Consider the following 26,025-nt stretch of genomic DNA (forward strand, 5'->3'; position numbering starts at 1 on the left):
ATATCAATTAAATCTAACTGGTCTATTTTGTTCTTTAAAGCTTGTGTTTCCTTATTAATTTTCTGTTTGGATGATCTGTCCATTGGTGTGAGGTATTAAAGTCCCCCACTATTATTGTGTTACTGTCAATTTCCTCTTTTAGAGCTGTTAGCAGTTGCCTTATGTATTGGTGCTCCTATGTTGGGTGCATATATATTTATAATTATTGTATCTTCTTCTTGGATTGATCCCTTGATCATTATGTAGTGTCCGTCCTTGTCTCTTGTAATATTCTTTATTTTAAAGTCTATTTTATCTGATATGAGTATTTCTACTCCAGCTTTGTTTTGATTTCCATTTACATGGAATATCTTTTTCCATCCCCTCACTTTCAGTCTGTATGTGTGCCTAGGTCTGAATTGGGTCTCTTGTAGACAGCATATATATGGGTCTTGTTTTTGTATCCATTCAGCAAGCCTGTGTCTTTTGGTTGGAGCATCTATCTATTCACGTTTAAGGTAATTATCTATATGTATGTTCCTATTACCATTTTCTTAATTGTTTTGGGTTTGTTTTTGTAGGTCCTTTTCTTGTCTTGTATTTCCCACTTAGAGAAGTTCCTTTAGCATTTATTGTAGATCTGGTTTGGTGGTGCTGAATTCTCTTAGCTTTTGCTTGTGTGTAAAGCTTTTGATTTCTCCGTTGAATCTGAATGAGATCCTTGCTGGGTAGAGTAATCTTGGTTGTAGGTTCTTCCCTTTCATCACTTTAAGTATATCATGCCACTCCCTTCTGGCTTGTAGAGTTTCTGCTGAGAAATCAGCTGTTAACCTTATAGGAGTTCCCTTGTATGTTATTTGTTGTTTTTCCCTTGCTGCTATCAATAATTTTTGTCTTTAATTTCTGCCAATTTGATTGCTATGTGTCTCGGCGTGTTTCTCCTTGGGTTTATCCTGTATGGGACTCTCTGCACTTCCTGGACTTGGGTGGTTATTTCCTTTCCCACGTTAGGGAATTTTTCGACTATAATCTCTTTGAATATTTTCTCTGGTCCTTTCTCTCTCTCTTCTCCTTCTGGGACCCCTATAATGTGAATGTTGTTGCATTTAATGTTGTCACAGAGGTCTCTTAGGCTGTCTTCATTTCTTTTCATTCTTTTTTCTTTAGTCTGTTCCACAGCAGTGAATTCCACCATTCTGTCTTCCAGGTCACTTATCCGTTCTTCTCCCTCAGTTATTCTTCACTTGATTCCTTCTAGTATATTTTTCATTGCAGTTATTGTATTGTTCATGTCTGTTAGGTGGTTCTTTAATTCTTCTAGATCTTTGTTAAACATTTCTTGCATCTTCTCGATCTTTGCCTCCATTCTTTTTCCGAGGTCCTGGATCATCTTCACTATCATTATTCTGAATTCGTTTTCTGGAAGGTTGCCTATCTCCATTTCATTTAGTTGTTTTTCTGTGATTTTATCTTGTTCCTTCATCTTGTACATAGCCCTCTGCCTTTTCATCTTATCTATCTTTCTGTGAATGTGGTTTTTGTTCCACAGGCTACAGGATTGTAGTTCTTCTTGCTTCTGCTGTCTCTAGATACTACCTTTCTAATTTGACCTAAGAGAGCACATTATCTTACCGTGGAGCAAGGTGTGAAGGGAGAGGCCACAGGGAAGATCAGTTTTGATGTAGGTATAGAGTTAAATGAGGTCTAGGGCACTGGGGGCTCTTAACAGTGGTACAACCAGGAGGATGGTGGTGGAGTGGCAGGCACTGGGCATTTCCGGACATCACCAAGGTACAGTGTACCTGTGGAGTGGGTGAGGGAGGTACTCATTGGGAGGAAGAGGCACAGAATTGAGGGGAGAGGTGGTAGTGAGGCCAAACTTTGGAGTCAAACTTTGACTCAGAAGTCAAACTTTGCTTGTTTATAATTTTTCCCTTACCAGCTCCACTAACAGTGCTAAATCATATGTGGCTACAGAGAGTTCTGTTATCTGCTTCTGCATGCTCCTGGCTGCCGTGACAAAGGAAATTTGGAGTAAACCTCCTTTGGTCAATTTGTAGTACTGACTCCATGGAGTTGTCACGAAGATGAAATGAGTTAAAAAAATAAATACAAAGAAGTGAGTATAGGCAGTGGCCCATAGTAAGCACTAGATGATGGTGGTGGTAATGATGATGATGGAGAAGGAGGAGGAGGAGGTCAATTTGCTTCACATTTCTGTGTCTCAGGATCTTCATCTGTAAAATGGGAGAAACAATAGCATCTACCTCTAGGGTTGGTGTGAAGATGAAAACAGAATATTTGTATTGTATAGACTGGGCTTGTACCTAGCAAATACTCCAAAAGTGGTAGCTTTGCTACTCTTATTGCTTTTGCGCATTACCCGTGGTTCCAAGACCATGTGAAACGGCTCCTTAAATGGGTTTGAACAGACGACTTAATGCCAAAGGGCGATTCCAACTCATCCAAAAAGCTTTTAGAGGAATAGTCCCTTGGTTCCTTTCATTTACAAATTATAGGCTCAAATGAATGACCTTGGTGAGCAAAAACCTTTGGCTTTTGTAAAGGTCAAATTGTATGGTTTTTTGAAAGTGGCTATTCTCCTTTTCCGAAGGAAATCATCAAGCAGGGGCCAAGATGGGTTTCATTATTCCAGCAAGTAATCAAGCAGGGAGGTTTGCTTTTTCAGAATATGGTTGTCAAGGAGGCCACAGTGGGTAGAGATCTGGGCTATGAATTTGTCCATTTTCCTAGAGTGGGCGGAGGTTAAATTATGCAGAAGTTGGAAGGGCTTGCAGGCACTTCCTGGACTTTACAAAGGAGAGATTACCATCTCCCTTATTGTGAAAAGTTAACCACAAGAGCTGATGAAGCCCCATCCACACATAGCCTAACTGTCCTTCTTGGCACCAGGGTACAAGGTTTTCTAGATGTAGCTCAAAATTTACATTATTGTCAAAAGATGGGCTGCCATTCCCAAACCTGGGGACATTAATTAGTCACAACGACAGCCTTTCCTTAGGGTTCTAATGCATTCCTGGAACTTCCCTATACTTAGATCCGTAGGGCACCAACTTCAAAGCCATGCAAGAAATGATTATAATAAAGACGTAGTCTGAGTAAGTAAATCTCTTGGATGAACCCTAAGGCATATTTGCTTCTGCAAAATTCTAGACATTTGGAGGGCTGTAGCAGTAAATAAGAATCTATATTCATATCTAGTATTTATTTTGTTATCGTCAGAGAAGGCATATTCACCGATGACTTACTGGAACTTCTCACCTCTTCCTTGAATGTGCTTTATCATGTGGCTTTTAACTGCTTTATTATGCCTTGCATTCTAATTTATGTACTAGTTTCTTCTGTCCAACTCGTCTGTAAGCTTTGTGCATCAGCCCTAATGCTTAGAATAATGCTTTATACATCATAGATGCTTGATGAATTGTCAAAATAACCTAGTAGAGTGAATATAATTTTGCTCTATATCTGATTCAAAAAGTAGGGCTATAGCTTCAGTGCCTCTCCTTCAGTGCCTGTCCAAAACGGCTGACACTACTGCAAAAAGATGCACTTTGTACTAGTTGAGAATGGAGCTCTGATGGCCACAATGCAAGTCTGGGGGCCCACAGTATCCTCCAGGTAGTGAGGCAGGCCATCAAAGGTTGGAGGCAGATGTCTGACTCATCTCTGCTACTAAGAGGTAGGGTTTAGATCAGGTTAGTTTAATTCAAATTAGTGCAAAAATAATAAGGAACCTGAAGAAAAAGATTTTATCATTATCTTGATGAGCTCATGTGGTAGGAGAGATATGCATGTAAACAAATAATTAAAATATAACATCAGTGCCTACAGTGAAATACCTACAGAATGCCATAGGGGATTAGAGGAGGGAAACAACTTTTCTGGAGCAAAGAATTGGGAGGGAGGAAAAGAGATCAGAGAAGGCTTCAAAGAGGAGATAATATTTGAGATAAGCCTTGAAGGAGAGGCAGGAAGGAATGCCAGAATTTTTAATATTAGAAACTTGATTTATGTAATTTACCATATTAAAGAATTAAAGGAGTAAAGCCATGTGGTCTTCTCATCAGATTTAGACATGGGTTAGACAAAAATTCGACAGTTAAGTTTTTCAAATTGCTTAGAAATCCATCAACAGAAGAACAAATACTCTGCGGTATCCTCCCACAATGAAAAACTCATACATCAATGAAAATTAATAAACTATAGCTACACACATCAATATGGATGTCAAAATGAAATATTAACTGAAAAAAGTAAGTTATAGAAGGGCCAGGGAGAGTATGATTCTATGTATGTAAAGTTCAAAAACAGACAAAACTAAACAATATAGTTTTTAGGGATACAAATTTAGGTGGTAAAATTGTAAGTCAAGCAAAAGGATTGTAAACACAAAATTTTTGCAGCACAGTGGTCTCCTCTGGGAAAGGTGGGAGGGCAGCACAATCACAGAAGAGCGCACAGGGGCCTTCCGAGGCATTGAAATGTTCTATTTCCTAACCTGGGTGGTGGGCACACAGGTATTTAACTTGTTATTTTATAGATTGGGCAAGTGTGCTTCTACACTTGTATATATGGCACAGTTCACAATTAAAACATGTAAGAGAAATAGGCAGAAACTCACTAAGTAGAGAGGGAGATCCAGGCCAGTCCTGGAATATAGCATGTTCTTGGTAACTATTCATTGAATGAATGAATGAATGAATGAATGGACAAGGCCACTGTAAGCAGAAGAAGTAGCATCTACAAAGCCTGGGAGTGTGAGAGGGCATGGGCGCTTCAGGAGATGGTACAGAGTTTCCATGATCAGAAAGGTGGGCATGGCCCAAATTATAAAGAGCTTCATAGGCCATAAAAGGGTTTGAACCTGTAGCTGACAAGGAGCCATTGACGGATTTAAAGAAGGGGGTGACATCAGAAATGCATTTTAAAAACACATTCTGGCAGCTGTGTGGAGGGTAGATGAAACTAAAGCCTTCTCTGCCTTCACCAGAAAGAATCCTCAGAAGGAAACAGTGGGTATGTCATGTGTCCTTAGGGCCTTCCCTGGACTTTGTTCAAGAAAACTACATACAAATCCTCTCAATACAAACAACAATTGCAACTAGTCCTCAGCGTAGGATTTCATGCTCGGGGATGCAAGGTTCATGGGAGACATAAGGTAAGTGGTCTGAAGGAAAGAGCTCACACAGTAGTTTTAGGACAGACGTATTTAACCCTCGGTAAAATTGGCATGTTGCGGCACAGAACTAGGAAACGCATGCTTATAAACTGTGGGCCCTGACACTACTTCCTTTCATCCAAACCTAGAAACCCCCAACATTTTTACTGATTTTGCTGGTAGGGAGTAGGATAAGAAAGAATGATAAGGAAAAACAAAAATAAGTAGCAATTGTGGTTACTGCCCCAAAGGAATATCGTAAAGTCTCCTAAAGTCTGCTACTCTTCAAAGCAGTAACAAATGTACCATAACCATCTCTATTTCTTCAGTTCTCTCTTTATTATATCAAAAATAAAATTCAGCTCTATTTTAGTTTAAAAAATTGCTAGGTACATTAGACAATTTGGTACAACTTAACTGCTCCATGAATATAACTATTTGAAAATTGTTCAATTACACATGAAATGAATTATCACCTCATTTGTATGGGCAAAAAAAAATCTATTAATGCTCAATGAAGCCTGAACGAGTTGTGAAACAGGTGAGAATTTATGGTTGGATACTCTGATTGAAGCTCTATTAATGTTCAAGACAGTTTTTAAATGAATTAAGCCCCAACTCATTTGTATGCTCCATCCCTTCTAATGTCTAATTGTGCCTAAATCAAGCTATCCTTGACTAATCGCGGAGCCCTGTGCGTACCCGAGGGCATCTTGGGCTCTACGTGCATTGGCCCCGAACTAACTTAAAGCCCTCCCCCTTTGGCTGTTTTCTTCTGGTAGCAACATGACTTGTGATATGATGATTAGTTATCATTAAAGATAACAATTAGCTATAGATTTGGAGTCTTGCATTTGGCCCAGTAGTTTATCATGATTTGTGTCAGGCAATGTCTACATCATTCTAGGGAATGACAGAACAGCTGTGAAATGGCTCAAGCATTTAAGGATGGACTGTGGGAAACTTCGGAAAACAGAGGAGTGAGAATGGAGAAAGGGTGGGAGTCGATGAGGAGAGCTTCAGAATCACCACCTCTGCCCAGACAGCCTTTTTTTTTTAAGATTTTTTTTTTTTTTGATGTGGACCATTTTTAAAGTCTTTATTGAATTTGTTACAATATTGCTTCTGTTTTATGTTTTTGGTTTTTTGGCCACAAGGCATGTGGGATCTTAGCTCCCCAACCAGGGATCGAACCTGCACCCCCTGCATCGGAAGGTGAAGTCTTAACCACTGGCCCGCCAGGGAAGTCCCCCCAGACAGCCTTTACTACAGTATTTCTGATTCCCTCAGCCTTGCTTGGGTCCCCCTTTCCACAGTGCGGGTTAAGCACTGGTGTTACGTATTACCAGGTGTGGGACTTGGCTGTTTATGTCTCTATCTCCCCGTAAATTGTCCAGGAGTGGAGATCATCTATGTTTCTCTGTTCTATTTCCAGTGTCTTGTGTATTGTAGGGTTCCAATAGGTATTTTTTAATTAATAGATAATGAATGACTAAATGGATCAAAGAACTTACAGATACTCTACTAGGTATTTCTCAAAGTATTTCCTGTACATGTTTGCTAGCCTCCACCAGACTTGTAACAAAATTAGGTGCTTAAACGCCTCACTCAGCTGGGTCCTTTGGGCCAAAATTCACCTTGCTGATCAGAATAGCACTGTGCTTCATGAATAATAAACTTTATGTATCACTTGGGATCTCAAGTGTAAGGTAAAATTTGTATCATCAAGGTCAGCCTTAAAAATCTCTTTGGCAGAGAAACACTTCTCTCAGGAAATCTAACACAGTCAGGGTTGGAACACATCACCATCTCTGGCTGAGCACCAGAGGACGTGGCTTGTATTCAAAGGCCATATTATATGAAAAATTTGCATCTTTAAACATTTGAATGGCAGTGGTCAGTGGGCCAGACAGATACAACGGGGGGTACAGTTGGGTGCACAGCCTGTGGGTGTACAGAGGTACCTCCCTCTACTCACTCACAACCTACACCCACTCTCAGGCCTGATGGCCTCACTGAGGGAGGTGGCAGGTGGAGCCCTTCACTTCCTAAGGAACCCGTTACTTCTCTCCTCGTGCAGAGTACTTAGGGTTGCGTTCTCTTAAATTAGATGTCTGTATCTGGCAGCGACCCTGTACATTAGGCACACAAACTCTTGTTGAAAAATGCATGAAGCTTCTGTTTCAACAAAAAGTAATTATAATCCACTTGGCCAAAAGCAACACATATGTTTAAAATCAAGAAACAGACAAAAAGATATGATAGTGCCAAATCAGTCTGGGTTATAATGTTTTGAAATATATTAAAACAGTCCTATTTTTGCCTTTGAAGCATGTTTCTTTAAAGGGCTATCGCAGACATTGTCTCAATGGTACCTACCACGTTTCTGGGGTAAAGAAGATGGCTATTCTGATTTAGCTGGTGGAGAACGAAAAGCGCAGGAAGGGCGTCTGAGTGTTCGGAGGTGGGCAGTGGCCCTGGCACGAGGACCCACGCCTCCCTGGTCTCGGCTCAGTGTCACCTCCTGGGCGCGTGTCACAATTCATCTCTTTCGGAAACCGCAGATATTTGACTTCACATACTTTTCTGGGAGCCCAGCCTGAAGAAACTTCACAAATTCCAGTTGATAGATTGACTATCTCATCTGCCGATTGTGGAAATGCCCAAAGCTTCTCTCATTAGCCAGGTGTCGGAGGAAGCTCATTATCTCATGCCCTGACAGCCTTGCTGTCAACCTCACCTCTCGCCTCTCCCTTCCTTACCTTTCTTGTGCTCAGCAGAACTTCAAGACCCAGACTGGGTGATGACCTCTCCTATTCTGACAGGAATCTATCCACTCAGGAATGCTTCAACGCATCTACAGAAGCTGCCACCAAGGGGGAAGAGGGCTGGAAACTGTCTTATCAGGAGGCTGTGCCCATGTGCAGTCTCCAGCGTGGGAGATGGTCACACTTTTCGTGCTGGAGGCCAGGCAGGAGGGCTGTCTGGGGGTCCTGTATCCTAAGAGAGCATCAGAGCCTCCTGCAGCTTTTCCCATTAATGGGGTACACGAAATGGCTACATGAACTTTCAGGCTCTTATGTGAGAAAGATGACAGAAATTAAGAAAGAGAAGAAGACTTGTGAAATAGCTGAGATTTGCTGAGATTGTCTGCTGGAGGTGCCCAGAATATGGGATTGGGACTGTTGGGCTCCTCTGATTCAGCCCTGCCAAGTGGCTTAGGTTCTGGAAGGGAGAGTTCTTTCCCGTCCTCATCTTCCGTATTTCACTTTCCTCACTGTCACAAGTATCTGGCAGTCAGTCCAGCTTCACTGTCACAGAAAAGGTGAGACCAGGAGATGACCCTGAATGGACAGCTGGCCACAGGTGGTCCCACGCCTGGGACTCAACGCTTTCACTTACAACCTACTGCACACATTTAAGCTTTGCAGATACATTAGATCCACTGTCTGGCCTCATTTGTTATTTCAACAGATATTGATTGAGCACCACAGCATTTCGGACACTGTGTTAGGAAGTGGTGATATACCAGGAAACAGTGGAGTAGCCCTGTTGCCTACCAGCCGTGTAGACATGGACAAGTCACTTCCTCCTCTTGTCGCAATTTCTCCATCTGTAGTACGAGTACGACCATAGCAGTATCTATGCCATGAGGCTCTCGGCAGAATTAAACACCCAGGAAGCATTCAGAGCAGCTCCGGATGCACAGTAAGGAAACGAAGACTACGAACTGTTGTCATTACGCTCGCACCGTGGAGGAGCCCCCACCCAGAGCTCACGCATGCACACGCTAACCACCTGGATCGGAGCTGGAAACCCAGGAAACAAGTAACGGAAACGATTTTTTCCTTCTCCCTATGACCCAGCAAGTCCATAAATTAGGAATCTCTAACCCCTTGGAAAGAAGGAGAACAAAGTTCCCATCCTTCTTTCTGCCCTTTTATTTACTTCTTCTCACAGGAGGAAAAAGGTCTGACTGGTGGCACTGGTAAACATGGCCATGGGCATGTACAGCCCAATGCTGTCTGTCTGTCTGTCTGTCCCCCTGTAGGTCACACACATCCCTCCTCTTGAGCCATGCGGCTGTATGGGTAAGGGATTGCTCTGCTGATCCGATTCTGCCCATTCCTGAGTCCTGGGGTCTATGCTTGTGGGGGGATAGGAGGAGACCTCCTTCCACTCTGCTGGGATTCAGCAGATGGAGAATTTTAATTCCCAGCCATACTCTTGTATCTATTTGCCAACTGGTTCGTAATCTGGAGAGAAGAGAGTCTGATTAGGACTCTCAGAAATTGAACATAAAGGAAGAAAACCTCTTGAAAAGCCAAAAGGGAAATGAAGAAACCTCCTGATTTCTGCTCAGTCCTAAAACCAGAAGCTCGTTTTCCAAGAGGGACTAGCCGTGGTAGACAAAGAAAAATATATGCCATGGCTTTGCTGCCAAGGATCGTGACTGAGTTGGGGGCCTAACAATCTGCTCTGTGAGGGGGCACAAAGGGGTCCTCCTGGGAACAAAAGGGATGATGAGCACAGTTTATGTGTCAAACCAGTGGTGGAAGGACCAATGCTTGAACCCAGGGCTTGTGGTCCCAGCCGATTCCCAGACAGCCTCATTTCCCCCTGAGTGACCTGCATGCTTCTGTGATAAACCTGGCAGAGTTCTTTTACTGGTAGTTGATGCCTCAACTCTTAAGAAAATAATATCAATCTCTGAAAATTTTCATAATTATATGTGAAGATACCACTGGCCAGGGAAGCAAATAGAGGTAGGAGGGAAGAATGAAAGGAAAGAGATGCTAAAATCTCATACAAAAGAGACTTACGTCCCAGTGATTTTCTGAACTTACTTTCTCTGCATCCTAACAGTCATTAAAATGTATAAAAATGGATATTTTTGAAGCAGCAACACTAAGAATTATCATTGCTGCGGTTGCTTGGCAACCTGAGACTTTGGTTATTTTATTTCTAAACAGGGAATGCTATAAACTGGTATCTGGAGTTTGTGCAAATAGTTCTAAATTGATGTTCTCCCTGTAAATCAGGAGGAGATAATACAGCATTAATGTACATTTAAAGGTTGCTAAATATGCATATGTATGTGTCTCATATCACACACACACACACGAAGATTCTTACACAGAGCTTCTCTCCATTACATGCTATCTTAAGTAAATCTGGAGAATTGATATTCCTTTGCATTTTTCCTGGAAAATATCTATTTAATTTCATTTTGTAAATAATATGCATTTGAGTCACGAGGAACAAACCTTTTGTCTCCTATGTGAGTCAGGGGAACTGAGTATTATTGTAGCTCATATTGGTCATGAGCTCCTTTCTCTAGCTTCCCAGACACTGAGTGGGTTTCCAGTTCTGAGAAAGCAGAGACAAACCCAGTATCTAAATGGTTACTGGGGGAAAATATTTCTCAAAGCAAGGCATGGGAATGTCCACATTCTTCAGAGATGCAAGTCCTGTAAAGGCCTTATGAAATCTTAGGCCTGCAGGTTCCAGCACGGATGAGAAGAGGTGTTAACATTTTGAAAAAGTTGCCTCTATTTACAAACTCTCATTTCTCCACAAGTCACCAACTTGAATTTGAGTCTCTAGGGATGCTTGCTGGTTTGAATGAAATGCTGTGCTCTGATGCTGCTTTTCTCTTAAACGTGACCTTAGCTCCTGACTCCTCACTAGGGCCTTAGGAGGAAAAGTGCTCCCGTTCCAGACCCTGATGATAGGCATCTTTATCACTTTTGTAGAACAACCGCTTCTAAAGTGGCCCCTGCAGTGGTGTTTGCTTGCAGACTGAAGCTCATGACAACAAATTGCCTCAGGCTCCACCTGCTTCTCCAGAGAGAAGAAGGGCACGAGGAAGTCAGCTGCCTGAGCCCCAGAGTATGTCAGTGACAGATTCCAAAACACAAGAATTTGGTCTTGGTCTGAACCACAGACCAAAACCATAAAAGAAAGGCATCGAGCACCAATTCGATCATGGGATTGTTCATGCAGAACCATGCTTCAAGCTACTTGGGAATAGCATCTCAGACAGACACAACACGAGGGGGTCACAGAATGACTTTCCATGACCTCTTGTTCAATGGAAGCCAGGACGTTATAACATATCTGTTGTTTAGAAACAGAGGACAGCATCTTGTTGGCAAATAATCAAATAGACCATTTGACCTATTAAAGTAATTATTTATCCAAATGGAATAACAGTTACAAATGAAGGAAAAATGTTTCAGGCTTAGAGTAAGTGTGAAGGGTATGCTTCGCCTTACTAGACATCTAAAAGGGACGAAAAATTCTATTTCCAGAGAACTGGGTGGTCATTAGAATTTCCAAGTCTCTGGAAAGACTGTAGTCCTGCAGATCAGCTGGGACATAACAGCACTTTAGCCAAAGCTAAGTGCACACTGCCAGATTCTTGTGGTTGCCCTTCTGGGCACCAATTCTAGTGGTGTGTGCCTGCAACACTTGTTTTTGGCATGGGAATTCATTTCGACATCTCTGCCTAATTTTTCTCAACTATCAAAGGGAAGGCTTCTACAACCTTAGTGCCCAAGAAGTGGTGAGGAATAGCAAATGGCTGAGCGACAGAAGGAAATTGGCAAATGCACTGTCAAAATGCTTAGGACTATGACAGCTTCCCCTAGACAAGAGGTTCCCCAAAGTTAGGGAGTTTTGTGCAGCCTGTCAGTGCAGAACTGACTAGGGGGTTGGAGCCCTTGGTGGTCTCCCTGCTGTCCCCGAATGCTTTTCTGAATGGTGTCACCATTTGGGATTGATTTATGGCACTTGGATTGGTCAGCGAGCCTGTGCTATGTCGTGGCTGAGGCTGGGAACCTGTTCTGCACTTGCATCTGTCATATCTAAAGGCAATATCATTTGCAAAGTCAAAACCATTGAGGGCACACCTAGGGTGCCCGTGGGAGCACCTGGGATGGGTAATGAATACAAACTCGCTTTCAGGCTTGCTCACATGACAGAGTCTGGCACAATGATGAAGAGAAACGAGGACAGGCTATATCCCCTCTGTGCACATTCCAGTTACTTTCCCAGAAGCAAACACAAATGATGGAGGTTCCAAGCACAGAAGTGTCCAGGGTGACAAACGGAGTGGGTTTTTGTATTTTGGAAGGGTGGGGGAAGGTAGTGAACGTGGAGTTTGGTTTTCCGTTTTTTCCTGTAAGTGAACAGGAATAAGAGGAAACTGCAAGGGCAGAAAACCTTCCCTGTCTTAGGAACCTACTGCAAAGACAAGGTTTAACATGGGAAAGGTGTTTAGTACGCTAACAAATGCCATGTGATGTGGCTTTGGAGCGCTGACTGAACTGATAAAAGAAATCTGGGCCATCCTGCTGTGCTGAAGACCTCATGCTGTGCAGAGCAAAGGCAGCTAATATATTACAGAGCTTGATGAGGTTGGGGGGAGTGGATTGGCAACGAACTGCCAAGGTCTCTGAGGCTGTGAAAAGTGATGCGGTTTTGTATGTGGAACCTAGAAAAATGGTACAGATGAACTGGTTTGCAGGGCAGAAGTTGAGACACAGATGTAGAGAACAAAGGGGGGAAAACCGCGGTGGGGTGGGGATGGTGGTGTGCTGAATTGGGCGATTGGGATTGACATGTATACACTGATGTGTATAAAATTGATGACTGATTAAAAAAAAAAAAAAAAAGTGATGCGGTTTGCTCCTGCCACCAGCTGGCTGGGTGATTTCAGGTAATCTTTGCCTTATCTTCCTGTACCTTGAAAGAAGATAGTTTCTTCTTTCAAGAATCAAGATAATTGATTAATCACTTTGCAAATGTATTTGCAGAACCAAATATTGAATATATGCTGTGGCTGAGAATCTGAAACAATATTACAGCAAGGGTCTTTGAAAGTTTACACACAATGATGGGCATTAAGGAGTGAGGGCTGATAGAACTGGCTGTACAAGTGCACTGCCAACAGATGTTTTGGGGAGGACAGAGCTGGCCGGATGGCCAGGCCACCATGTTTCCTGGCATCAAGCAGTGGGCAACTCTGCAAGATCCCTAGAAGGATCCTGATGTGGGGGACAACGCTATGCCTGTGTCTTACATAGACACCACATTTATGTTAAGTCTGTGCCGACTTCAGACATAGAAACGCTTTGATCATCACTCCCTCGGAGCCAGAAGGGAAGGAAGGGAACTGAAGCAGACAGATGTCTGCAGAGAATGGTGAATGGAGTTTTCACACTTTGTCAGCCCTCCCAAGTGGGCAGGTAGCTGGTCGTTGTGCCTAGCTGATGTTAGATATGTTTAATTTAACAAGAGACCTTGAACTACTAATAAAAACAATTCTTAATGTTTCCCTTTAGGTTTATAATAAAACCCAACTGGAACCGAAAGGAAGTTACTTTATCTAAAGTAAAAGTAATTTCATATGCTTGCATTCATCCCTCCCTCCCACCATCAATTCAACAAATATTTATTGAAATCATAAAAGCATGTCACTTTACAGAAACAATGTGAGAGATATATAAGTAAAATACATAATCAGTGACCTCATAAGGTGGTATTTTGAATTCTGTCTACGCCATGATCTATTAAGTTATTACATTAATAGACATGGTTCCCTTTTTATGGACAGGGAAACCAATGAGGGCTGATAACTCTTTCCTTTCTAAGATCTCCAACCTTGACAGTACCTCTGCAGACCTTTTTTTTTCCCTCCCTCTCTTCTCTCTTTCCTTTCCTTTCTTTCTTTTCTTTCTTCTTTCTTCCTTCCATCCTTCCTTTCCTTCCTTCCTTTCTTTCTTTTTTTCTTTCCTCTTTCTTTCTTTTCCTCCCTCCCTCCCTCTCTCTCTCTTTCCTTTCTTTCTTTCCTTCTTTCTTCCTTCCTTCCTTCCTTTCTTTCTTTTCTTTCTTTCTTTCTTTCTTTCTTTCTTTCTTTCTTTCTTTCTTTTTCTTTCTTTCTTTCTGCTTTCTTTCTTTTCCTCCCTCCTGCTTTCCCTCCTTCCCTCCCTTCCTTCCTTCCATCCTTCCTTCCTCTCTTTCTCTCTTTCCTTGTAATCACAAGTTGATTTTATTCAACTGCAGAAATGATACTGAATGAAACTATATAAACCTTCTACTTGAATTTTTTCTCAGAGAAAAGAATCCTCACAAGGGGTAGAAAAGCCATTTCTGGGTTTATCCTAGGAGTCCAAATTTCAAGAATTGAGACAGACAGGACTATAATCTCTATTTAAGCTCCTAAAGTAGTCTAGTAATGGACTTCCTGGTGGAGAATAAAGTCACAGTGTTGGCATCAACTTAGGGCAGAGGGGAAGGAGAACTCAAGGACTCATCCTGAACCTTAGCTAGTGTAGAACAAACTGCCCAACTTACCTTTTCCATCCTACACAACAGTAATTTATATTTTGTAGGATCCTACAGATTAAACAAAAATGATTCTATGTACTGTATATTTGCTTAATCCTCAAGGCAACTCTGTAAGGTAGGTGTTATTTCCATTTGAATAGGTGGGGATAGGCTCAACCACATTATCATTATCGGTTATTGACTATAGTGTTACACATTTTACAAAAAACTTTCACATGCATATCACTCTGAGCCTTTTATCCTTGTGATATAGATAAGATATATAGCTATAACCCTCAGTTTATGAGATGTGAAGGAAGGTTCAGATAGCTAGTGGAAGGTGCAGCTGGACATTGGCAGGGCCTGAAAATACAGGAGAGTACCCATCATCCCATCATCACATTGTCCAATGACAAAGATGAGTTGGGGTGATGGTGGTGAGGGGTGGCTCCAGGGCTGGGTCATTCATGAGCACAGATGATATAGCAAGTCTTTGGGTATTCCAGACATAGGAGAAGTTCTAATTTCATCTTCTTGGAGCAGCAACAGAAAGAGGAAAAGGATCTTGGGAGTGAAATAAACATCTGCATAGGATGGTGGGTGGTAATTCCCAAAGCTTTTTAAGTTCTCCTAAATAGGACTACCAGATAAAATACAGAATGCCCATATAGCTCATGCAATACTGGGGGGATGTTTATACTAAAAAATATTTGTTGTTTATCTGAAATTCAAATTTAACTGTGTATCCCATATTTTTATTGGTTAAATATGGCAGCCCTATTCCTAAGGGAAGGGTAATTCAATCTTATGTCCCTTGCTCTCATCACTATTAAGCATCTGTACAATGGTGACAATAATCTACCAATGGCAATTGTGATTGGAGACCTCAGCTGAGATAACTTCTTATTATTTCTGACTTGAGCAGCCTAATGTTAGCATTGGGGTAAATTTAAGTATTTCCATAGCTTTTGAATTTGTAAGATCATGCATTACACAATTGTTAGTGAAGTCTGGTTTCTGGCACTGAACTAACAGTGTGGTCCATAGTGTACCTCTGTAGTACAACTCTCCCCAGATGTCACTGGACAGAGAATCCCACACACAGCCCTCGCACCATGCTTTCCTCATCCCATTCTTTGAGTAGAAGAGTCACTTACTTGTATGGGATGTGTTTGCTGCCATTGACGAGAGCCAGGATGACATTGCCCAGAGCAGACAGTGAGAGGCACAGCCCTGAGCCTCCTTCCCGATTTTTGCTAAGAGCTTTCACACAGCTGCCAAGATCAATGAGGTGCAGGCGGCTGCGGCCTCCAGACACTGTCACAGGAGAGAAGACAAGAGAAGAAAGAAGTGGTTAAGTTCTGGCAAACACTCATCTGTCCTTCATATAGCTCCTTGGGAAATCTGATGGGAAAAAAGAGGAAATAAAAGGTTGAAGTTAATGGCCTAGTAGGAAACCCCTACAAAATCATGCAGGGGTAACAAATAGCATGGTCCTCTTCAATTCTGTCCACCACACATCACTGATCTTCTAAAACCTACTGATATTCCTACTATAAATAAGTGAATAATTCATGTAGGCTGAATTAGACGAAATTTCACAGAGAAGGTAAATGTCTAAATTTACCTTCATCTTCTTTGTGTAGCAGAATTCTGAAATTGATCATATTAAAACCTAAATAGCCCATAAGTGATTATCCGCTTTGGTTGACTGTCATAGAGATCGTGACCTAAAACTCAGCCAGGAATCAGGTTGATAACCCAAAGTAAAACCAGGAAGAATTAACAACCAGGTGCAGAGTCAGGGAAGACCCAAGTATTTGCTGAGTATCTGCCAAGTGCCAGGTGCTGCACAAACATCAGTCTCATTCAGTTCCCCTGGAAAATCACAAACTTGCTCAGGAGAACTTCCACTACTGGCCTAGATGAAGTCACAGGGACCAGATTTTTCCTCTTACCTGAAACAACCAAAAACTGAACAAAATGTGTAAAACAACCGTTTGCAAGACACTAGACATCAAACAGCAAAAGACAGTGATCCTGGAGAGGTGGGAAGTAAGGGAGGTGAGCACTAGCCATTTCCCAGCTTACTGCACTGAGAGAGTTTTCGGGCCATGGCTCAGAGAGAGGGAACTCAGGTGGAGACTGGCAGACTCTCTGAACTGAGGAGCTAGAGCTGAGAGTCCAGGGAGGCCAATGTAGCAACATTTCCAGGACAGAGTGCTGGAGAGGAGAGAACTCTGGAGATTTGTAGTAGGTCTCCTCAAGTATTCAACCTAGTACTGATCAGCACAGAGTGATGAAACTACCCATGGCTGGGGAACTAACCACTGGAAAAGATTAGAAGTAATAGTGCACAGGACTCACACAAGGCCAGGAATAGTGCTTGTTCCCAACAGCCAGACTAGAAAACCTCAAGATTCACAGGGCACTGGGTAGGGTACCCACAAGGGTCTGGCTTCACTAGTCAGGAACACTTAGCCCTAGACTGAGAACTGACTGGTTTCCACCTTAACAAATCTTAAAAGTAAGGCCATAAAGGATCAAACTGTTTCTAAACAACTGCAACCCCAAACAAAGCTTAAAAACATTAAAAAAATATAGAAATGTCCTGCACCCAATCAAAAATAACCAATCAAAAAGAAGCAAGAAAATGAGACCTATAATGAAGAGATCATTGAAACCAACCCAGAACTGACATAGATATTAGAATCAACAGAGAAGGACATTAAAACAGTTATGATGGCATTTCAAACATTAAAAAAGTTAAATAGGGACATGGAATGTATTAAAAAGAAACAAATTGAATCTTTAGAGATAAAAACTACATTGTGTGAGATGAAAAATACACTGGTTGGGATTAACAGCATATTAGACACTGCAAAAGGAAAGATTGGTGAATTTGACAATATAGCAATGAAAACGATCCAAGATGAAGTACAGAGAGAAAATTTTAAAACAAACAACCAAAAACCGATTAAAAAAAAGAGCTATAGGACTACTTCAAGTGTCTTAATATGTGTGCAATTGAAGTCCCTGAAGGGAAAGACACAGAGGGTGGTGCAGATAAAATATTTAAAGAAATAGTGGTCAATACTTTCCCAAATTTAATGAAAACTATAAACCCACAGATCCAAGAAGCTCAATGATCCCCTAGCACAAGAAACATGAAGAAAACTACACTAAAGCACATAATAATCAAATGGGTTAAAACTAGCGATGATGAAAAACATCTTGAAAATAGCCAGAGGAAAAAAATTATGTTACATGTAAAGGAACAAAGATAAGATGATGGCAGATTTCTTGGAAATAATACAAGTGAGAAGACAATGGAGCAACATTTTTAAAGTACTGAAAACTGCCAACCTAGAGTTATACACCCAACCAGAATATCATTCTCAGATAAAAGGGAAATAAAGACTTTTTCAGACTTAAAAAAGCTGAAAGAATTCATCACAAAGGATATACACAAAAGAATGAAGAGCTTTGGAAATGACAACTATGTGAATAAATATATGCTATCCTCCTCTTATTTAAATCTCCTTAAAAGCTAATTGACTGTTAAAGTAAAAATAACAACAATGTAACATGTGGGCTATAACATATGCAAAATTAAAATGTTTGACAACAATAGCACAAAGGTTAGGAGTGGAGACATGAAAGTACTCTCTTGTAAGGTTCTTATTCTAGACATGAAGTGGTATAATATCACTTAAAAGTAGACTGTGATAACTTAAAGATGTATACAATAAATCCTACAGCAATCACTAAATAATAAAGAGTTACAACTAAAAAGCCAACAAAGGATATAAAGTAGAATCATTTACAGTGTTCAATAAATTCAAAAGAAAGCAAATAAAATAAAAAGGAGAACAAAGAACAGATGGGTTGAATAGAAAACATACAGAAAAATAATGCTTTGGAACACACCAAATGAAGAATCCCATTAAATGTAAGTCTGAATACCCTTATTAGAAAGTAGATATTGTCAGATTTGATAAAAAAGCAAGACTCTACTATATGCTACCTATGAGAAGTGCACTTCAAATATAAAGAAACAATAGGTTGAAAATGTAAGTATGGAAAAGGCTATACCATGCAAACAGTAGCCATAAGAAAGCTGGTGGCGGCTATATCAATATCAAACAAAAGAGACTTAGGACAAAAAATATTACTAGAGGGAAAGAGAGACATTTAATAATGATAAAGGGCACAATTCATCAAGAGGTCATAACAATAAACGTGTTTATGTATCTAATAACAGAAGTTCAAATACATGAAGTAAAATCTGATAGAATTGCAAGAATAAACAGGCAAGTCCAGAATTATAGTTGGAGATTTCAAATACCCCTTTCTCAATAATTGATATAATAAGTAGACAGAAAACCAGTAAGGATATAGAAGATTTGAACAACTATCAACCAATTCGTTCTACTTGACATTTGTATAACACTCAACCCAACAACAGCAGAATACACATTCTTTTGAATTGCACACAGAACATTTAACAGGATAGACCATATTCTGGTACATAAAACAAGTCTAAATAAATTTTAAAGGATTCACATCATTCATACTATGTTTTCTGACACACTAGAGCTAAATTAGAAGTCAATCCAGAAAGATATCTGGAAAATCCTTAAATATTTTGAAACTCAACAGCACAGCTCCAAGTAACTTAGGGTCAAAAAAGAAACCAAAATGCAAATTAGAAAGTGTTTTTAAGTGAATGAAAATGAAAACACAACATATCCAAATTAGTAAGATGCCTTTAAAGAAGTACTTAGGAGGGAATTTATACCATTAAGTGCCTATATCAGAAAACAACGGAGGTCTCAAATCAATTACCTCAGTTTCCACTTTAGTAAATTAGAAAAAGATGAGCAAATTACAGACTAAATAGCAGAAAGGAAATAATTAATATAAAAGCAGAAATCAATGATATAAAAAATTAAAAAACCAATAGGGAAAACCAATGACATCCAAAGCTGGTTCTTCAAGATCAATAAAATTGATAAATCTCTAGCATGAGTGATCAGCAAAGAAATAGAGAAGACACAAATCACCAATGTCAAGAACGAAAGAGGTGGCCTCACTACAGTTTCTACAAATATAAAAAGCGCAATAAAGAAACATTACACCAGTAAATTAGACAACTTGGAAGAATGAACAAATTTCTTGAAAGATATAAAGTACCAAAGCTCATTCAAGAAGTAATAGATAATGTGAATAGCCCTACATCCATTAAAGAAATAGAATCTGTAGTTAACAACTTTTCCACAGGGAAAGCAGTGCATTTAACTGCACTGGTGAATTCTATCACACATTCAAGGAAGAAATAATATCAATTCTATACAAATTCTTCCTGAACATTAAATAGGAGAGACAACTTCCCAATTAATTCTATGAGGCCGGCCAGGATTACCCTGATACCAAAAACAGACAAAGATATTACAAGAAAAAAAGTTGAAGACCAATATCCCTCATGAACAATGATGCAAAATTTCTTAACAAAATATTAGTGAACCATACTATAAAATTGTATCTAGGAACATATTAAAAGCATTTTATACCATGAGTAAGTGGGATTAATCTGAGGAATGCAAGGTTGGTTAACAAAAAAATTGATCTATCAATCATTATAATTTACCATATTAACAAACCAAAAAGAAAAATGATTCTCTCAGTAGATGCAGACAAAGCATTTAACAAACTCCAGCATCCATTACTGATAAAAATGCTCGGCAAAATATAAATCGAAGGTGATATCCTCAGTTTGATAAAAAGTGTCTAGGAAAAACCTACAGCTAATGGCATTCTTAATGGTAGAAAACTAAATGCCTTCCAAGATCAGGAACAAGACAAGGATGTTCACTCTGACCATTTCAATTCAACATTGTACTGGAGGTTCTAGCCAGTTCAATAGGCAAGGAAAAGAAATAAAACATATCCAGATTGGAAAGAAATAAGTCAAACTGTCTTAATTGGCAGATTACATGATTATCTATGTAGAAAATCTAATGGAATCCACAAAAAAGCAACTAGAACTAATAATTGAGTTTAGCAAGGTTGCAGGATACTAGATTAACAGACAGAGATCAACTGTATTTCTAAATACAACTTCTAAATACAATTTCTAAATACAATTTCCAGTAACAAACAACTGGAAATTGAAATTTTAAAATATCTTTTACAATAACATCAAAAATATTAAATACTTAAGGATAAATCTGACAAAAGATACATATACTGAAAACTACAAAACCCACCTGAGAAAAATTAATAAAGACCTGAAAAAATAGAGAGATAAACTGTGTTCATAGGTTGGAAGACAATATTAAGATGTTAATTCTCTCCAAAGTGATCTATAGATTCAATGAAATCCCAATGAATAATCCCAGCAGGCTTTTTTGGTAGAAAGTGATTCTACAAAATCAATTCAGAAGCTGACTCTAAACTTTATATGCAAATGCACAGGAGCTAGAATAGCCAAAACAACTTTATAAACTAAGCACCAAGTTGGAAGGCTAACAGTATCTTTTCTTTTTTTAACATCTTTATTGGAGTATAATTGCTTTACAATGGAGTATAATTGCTTTACAATAGTTTCTGCTGTATAACAAAGTGAATCAGCTATATGTATACATATATACCCATATCCCCTCCCTCTTGCGTCTCCCTCCCACCCTCCCTATGCCACCCCTCTAGGTGGTCACAAAGCACCGAGCAGACTTCCCCGTGCAATGCAGCTGCTTCCCACTAGCTATCTATTTTACATTTGGTAGTGTATATATGTCAATGCTACTCTCTCACTTCATCCCAGATTACCCTTCCCCCTCCCTGTGTCCTCAAGTCCATTCTTTACGTCTGTGTCTTTATTCCTGTTCTGCCCCTAGGTTCATCAGAACCATTTTTTTTTTTTAGATTCCATATATATGTGTTAGCATACGGTATTTGTTTTTCTCTTTCTGACTTACTTCACTCTGTATGACAGACTCTAGGTCCATCCACCTCACTACAAATAACTCAGTTTTGTTTCTTTTTATGGCTAATATTCCATTGTATATATGTGTCACATCTTCTTTACCCATTTACCTGTTGATGGACTCTCAGGTTGCTTTCATGTCCTGGTTATTGTAAATAGTGCTGCAACGAACATTGTGGTACATGACTCTATTTGAATTATGGTTTTCTCATACTGTTATGGCTAACAGTATCTTAAGACTTACTATAAAGCCACCATAATCAAGACAGTGTGGTATTGGTGTAAAGATTAAAAAAATAGATTGATGGAGTAGAATAGAGAGTCCAGAAATAAACCCGCATAAATACAGACAATTTTTGACAAAGTTGAGAAGGTAATTTAGTATAGATAGGATAGTTTCTACAACAAATGGTATATCCATATAAAAAAACTTTAATGCATAAAAATATATACAAATTAACTAAAAATGGATCAAAGACCTAAATGTAAAATATAGAATTATAAAACTTCAAGAAGAAAGCATAATATGACACATTTTTGATCTTGGGTTAGGCACACATTTCTTAGATATGATACTAAAAACATGATTCATAAAAGACACATAGATAAATTGAACTTCATTAACCTTGAATATTCATAGTTTTCAAAATGCACTGTTAAGAGAGTAAAAAGATAAGCCACAGACTGGGAGAAAGTATTTGCAAATCATATATCTGATAAAGGACTTATAACCAGAGTATATAAAGAACTCTCAAAACTTAACTATAAGACAAAAAACAATTTTAAAAAGGGCAAAAGACACCTCACCAAAGATGTATGGATGTCAAATGAGGACATGAAAAGGTGCTAAACATCACTGGTCATTAATGAAATGCAAATTAAAACCACAGTGAGATACGACTTCATATCTATTATATAAAAGGCTAAAACTGAAAAGACTGACCATACTAAGTGTTGGTGAGGATGTGGAGGAACTGGAATGCTCACGTACTGCTAGTGGGAATTTAAAATGGTGTAGTCATCTTGGGGAACAGTTTGGCAGTTTCTTAAAAGGTTATAAATTCATCTATGGTCCAACTATTCCAGTTCGTCTAGGTATTCACCCCAAAGAAAAGGAAATATATGTCCATATAAAGATTTGTACACGAATGTGTATGGTACTTTTATTTGTAATACCCAAATTGGAAATAAAACAAACGTCCATCAGCACATGAATAGACAGGCAAACTGTGGTCATCCAGACAATGGACTACTACTTAGAAATATAAATAAATAAACTATTGACACATGCAACAAAGTAAATCTCAAAATAATTATGCTAAGTGAAAGAAGCTACTCAAAATAGTACAGACTGTGTGATAGAATTCCATTTATATAGAATTCTAGGAAATGCAAACTAATGTATGGGAACTGAAGCCGAGTTCAGTGGTGGTTACCTGGGTATGGGGAGGGGGAAGGAAAAGGAGCTAGAGGGAGTGATTTCAAAAGGTCCCAAAGAAACTTTTGGGGGTGATGAATATGTTCAACATCTTGATTGCATGGGTCTATACATATGACAAAACTTATCAAATTATATACTTTAAGTATGTGTGGATTATTATATCTACAGTATATCTCATTAAAGCTATTAAAAAAAAAAAAAAAAAAAAAGGAAACGTGCCCAAGATCATGCTGTCACTGGTAGAGCTAGGATTCAAACCTTTAAGACATGTGCTCTTCATCCTACACCATGTGGCCTCAGCCAGTTCTGGGGACAGCAGGAGCTACAAGCTGCCTTTTTGTCCCAGACCCCACTGGCCCAGGGGAGTGTGGCCCTCAGCACATCACCCGAGCTCCTGGATCATCTCCCTTTCCTGCCCCCACTCCCCAGGCAGCAGCAGACTCCTACTTCTCAGGCCTCTGGATTCCTACCTTTCCAGGGTGACCCAGCCCACACCATCAGAACTGGCCCACCTCCTATTGCTCTAGGACAGCCACTATTCCCTCTGCTTTCTACTCTGCATGGAAGGAAAACAGCAAAGGTAGAAATGGTGACTTCACAAAGCTGTTGTAGAAGCCAGGTCACCTGGGACAAGGTGGAAAAGGGGTTGGCTGAGAAGGCTGATGCAGGGTGTGGGATGAGGGTGCGTCTGGGTTCTGGTGGGTGTGCAAGGAGCATGCGGGCAGTGTCTAGAAGCTCACACATCTGCAGGCAGAGTCCACAGGACAGTGCTGATGCAGGAGAGCAAGGAAAATATCTGGGAAACACTGTCCTGACCCCAACCTTGTCTCTGCCCATCCCACCCTCAACTTCCACATCTAGTACTGAGAAAAACACTGATGAAGGTTTACAGAAAGCACAACATTTCATCGCAGGCCCTCCAGTGACCCTGGTACACCTGTGGGAAAGAACTTTCCACATTAAGGATGTTATATTTTGTTTACCTCCAACTATTCCTCAATAAAAATCCTTAAAATGGTGAGAGACCTTCAAGATAGCGGAGGAGTAAGACGTGGAGATCACCTTCCTTCCAACAAATACATCAGAAATACATCTACATGTGGAACAACTCCTACAGAACACCTACTGAACGCTGGCAGAAGACCTCAGACTTCCCAAAAGGGAAGAAACTCCCCACGTACCTGGGTAGGGCAAAAGAAAAAAGAAAAAACAGAGACAAAAGAATAGGGATGGGACCCGCACCTCTGGGAGAGAGCTGTGAAGGCTGAAAAGTTTCCACATGCTAGGAAACCCCTTCACTGGTGGAGATGGGGGAGGGGAGGCTTTGGAGCCATGGAGGAGAGCACAGCAACAGGGGTGAGGAGGGCAAAGTGGAGAGATTCCATCACAGAGGATCGGTGCTGACCAGCACTCACCAGCCCGAGAGGCTTGTCTGCTCACCCGCCTGTGTGGGTGGGGGCTGGGAGCTGAGGGTCCGGCTTCGGAGGTCAGATCCCAGGGAGAGGACTGGGGTTGGCTGCGTGAACACAGCCTGAAGGGGGCTAGTGCACCACAGCTAGCCAGGAGGGAGTCCGGGAAGAGTCTGGACCTGCCTAAGAGGCAAAAGACCGTGGTTTCGGGGTGCACAAGGAAAGGGGATTCAGAGCACTGCCTAAATGAGCTCCAGAGATGGGCGTGAGCCACGGCTATGAGTGCGGACACCAGAGACAGGTGCGAAACGCTAAGGCTGCTGCTGCAGCCACCAAGAAGCCTGTGTGCAAGCACAGGTCACTATCCACACCTCCCCTCCAGGGAGCCTGTGCAGCCCGCCACTGTCAGGGTCCTGTGATCCAGGGACAACTTCCATGGGAGAACACACAGCGCACCTCAGGCTGTTGCAATGTCACGCTGGCCCCTGCCACTGCACGCTCGCCCCGCATTCTGTACCCCTCCCTCTCCCCGGCCTGAGTGAGCCAGAGCCCCATAATCAGCTGCTACTTTAACCTTGTCCTATCTGGGAGGGGAACAGATGCCCTCAGGCGACCTACACGCAGAGGCGGGGCCAAATACAAAGCTGAACCCCAGGAGCTGTGCGAACAAAGAAGAGAAAGGGAAATTTCTCCAGGCAGCCTCAGGAGCAGTGGATTAAATCTCCACAATCAACTTGATGTACCCTGCATCTGTGGAATAATTGACTAGACAACTGAATCTTCCCAAAATTGAGGCGGTGGACATTGGGAGTAACTATAGACTTGGGGTTTGCTTTCTGCATCTAATTTGTTTCTGGTTTTATCTTTAACTTAGTTTAGTATTTAGAGTTTATTATCATTGGTAGCTTTGTTTATTGATTTGGTTGCTCTCTTCCTTTTTTAAAAATATATAGATATATATATTTTTTTCCTTTTTCTCTTTTTGTGAGTGTGTATGTGTATGGTTCTTTGTGTGATTTTATCTGTATAGCTTTGCTTTTACTCTTTGTCCCAGGGTTTTGTCTGGCTGGTTTTTGGGGGGTTTTTTTGGTATAATTTTTAGCACTTGTTATCATTGGTAGATTTGTTTTTTGGTTTGGTTGCTCTCTTCTTTCTTTCTTTCTATCTTTTTTTTTCTTTTTTTATTACTTTTTAATTTTTTTATTTTTAATAATTTTTTTATTTTTTATTTTAATAAATTTATTTTATTTTTTCTTTCTTTCTTTTTTTTCTATCTTTTCTTCTGAGCCATGTGGCTGACAGGGTCTTGGTGCTCTGGCCGGGTATTAGGCCTGTGCCTCTGAGGTGGGACAGCTGAGTTGAGGACATTGGTCCAACAGAGACCTCCCAGATCCATGAAATATCAAACAGCGAAAGCTCTCCCACAGATCTCCACTTCAACACTAAGACCCAGCTCCACTAAACGACCAGCAAGCTACAGTGCTGGACACCCTATGCCAAACAACTAGCAAGACAGTAACACAACCCCACACATTAGCAGAGAGGCTGCCTAAAATCATAATAAGTTCACAGACACCCCAAACACACAACCGGATGCGGTCCTGCCTACCAGAAAGACAAGATCCAGCCTCATCCACCAGAACACAGGCACCAGTCCCCTCCACCAGGAATCCTACACAACCCACTGAACCAACCTTAG

At 40.6% G+C, this 26,025-nt stretch overlaps 1 protein-coding gene across 3 annotated transcripts in view; it reads right to left on the minus strand.

The window, feature by feature from the left end:
• KIF26B (kinesin family member 26B) overlaps positions 1–26,025 on the minus strand; it is a 496,534-nt gene that overhangs the window by 51,023 nt on the left and 419,486 nt on the right. For all 3 annotated transcript variants that reach the window (XM_082339855.1, XM_082339856.1, XM_082339857.1), the window contains one exon: positions 15,649–15,808. In XM_082339855.1, coding sequence (XP_082195981.1) covers positions 15,649–15,808 — 160 coding nt within the window. The remainder of the gene's footprint in view (positions 1–15,648; positions 15,809–26,025) is intronic.

The sequence above is a fragment of the Balaenoptera borealis genome (genome assembly GCF_965194805.1).
Source record: "Balaenoptera borealis genome assembly, chromosome: 1".
Lineage (NCBI taxonomy): Eukaryota > Metazoa > Chordata > Mammalia > Artiodactyla > Balaenopteridae > Balaenoptera > Balaenoptera borealis.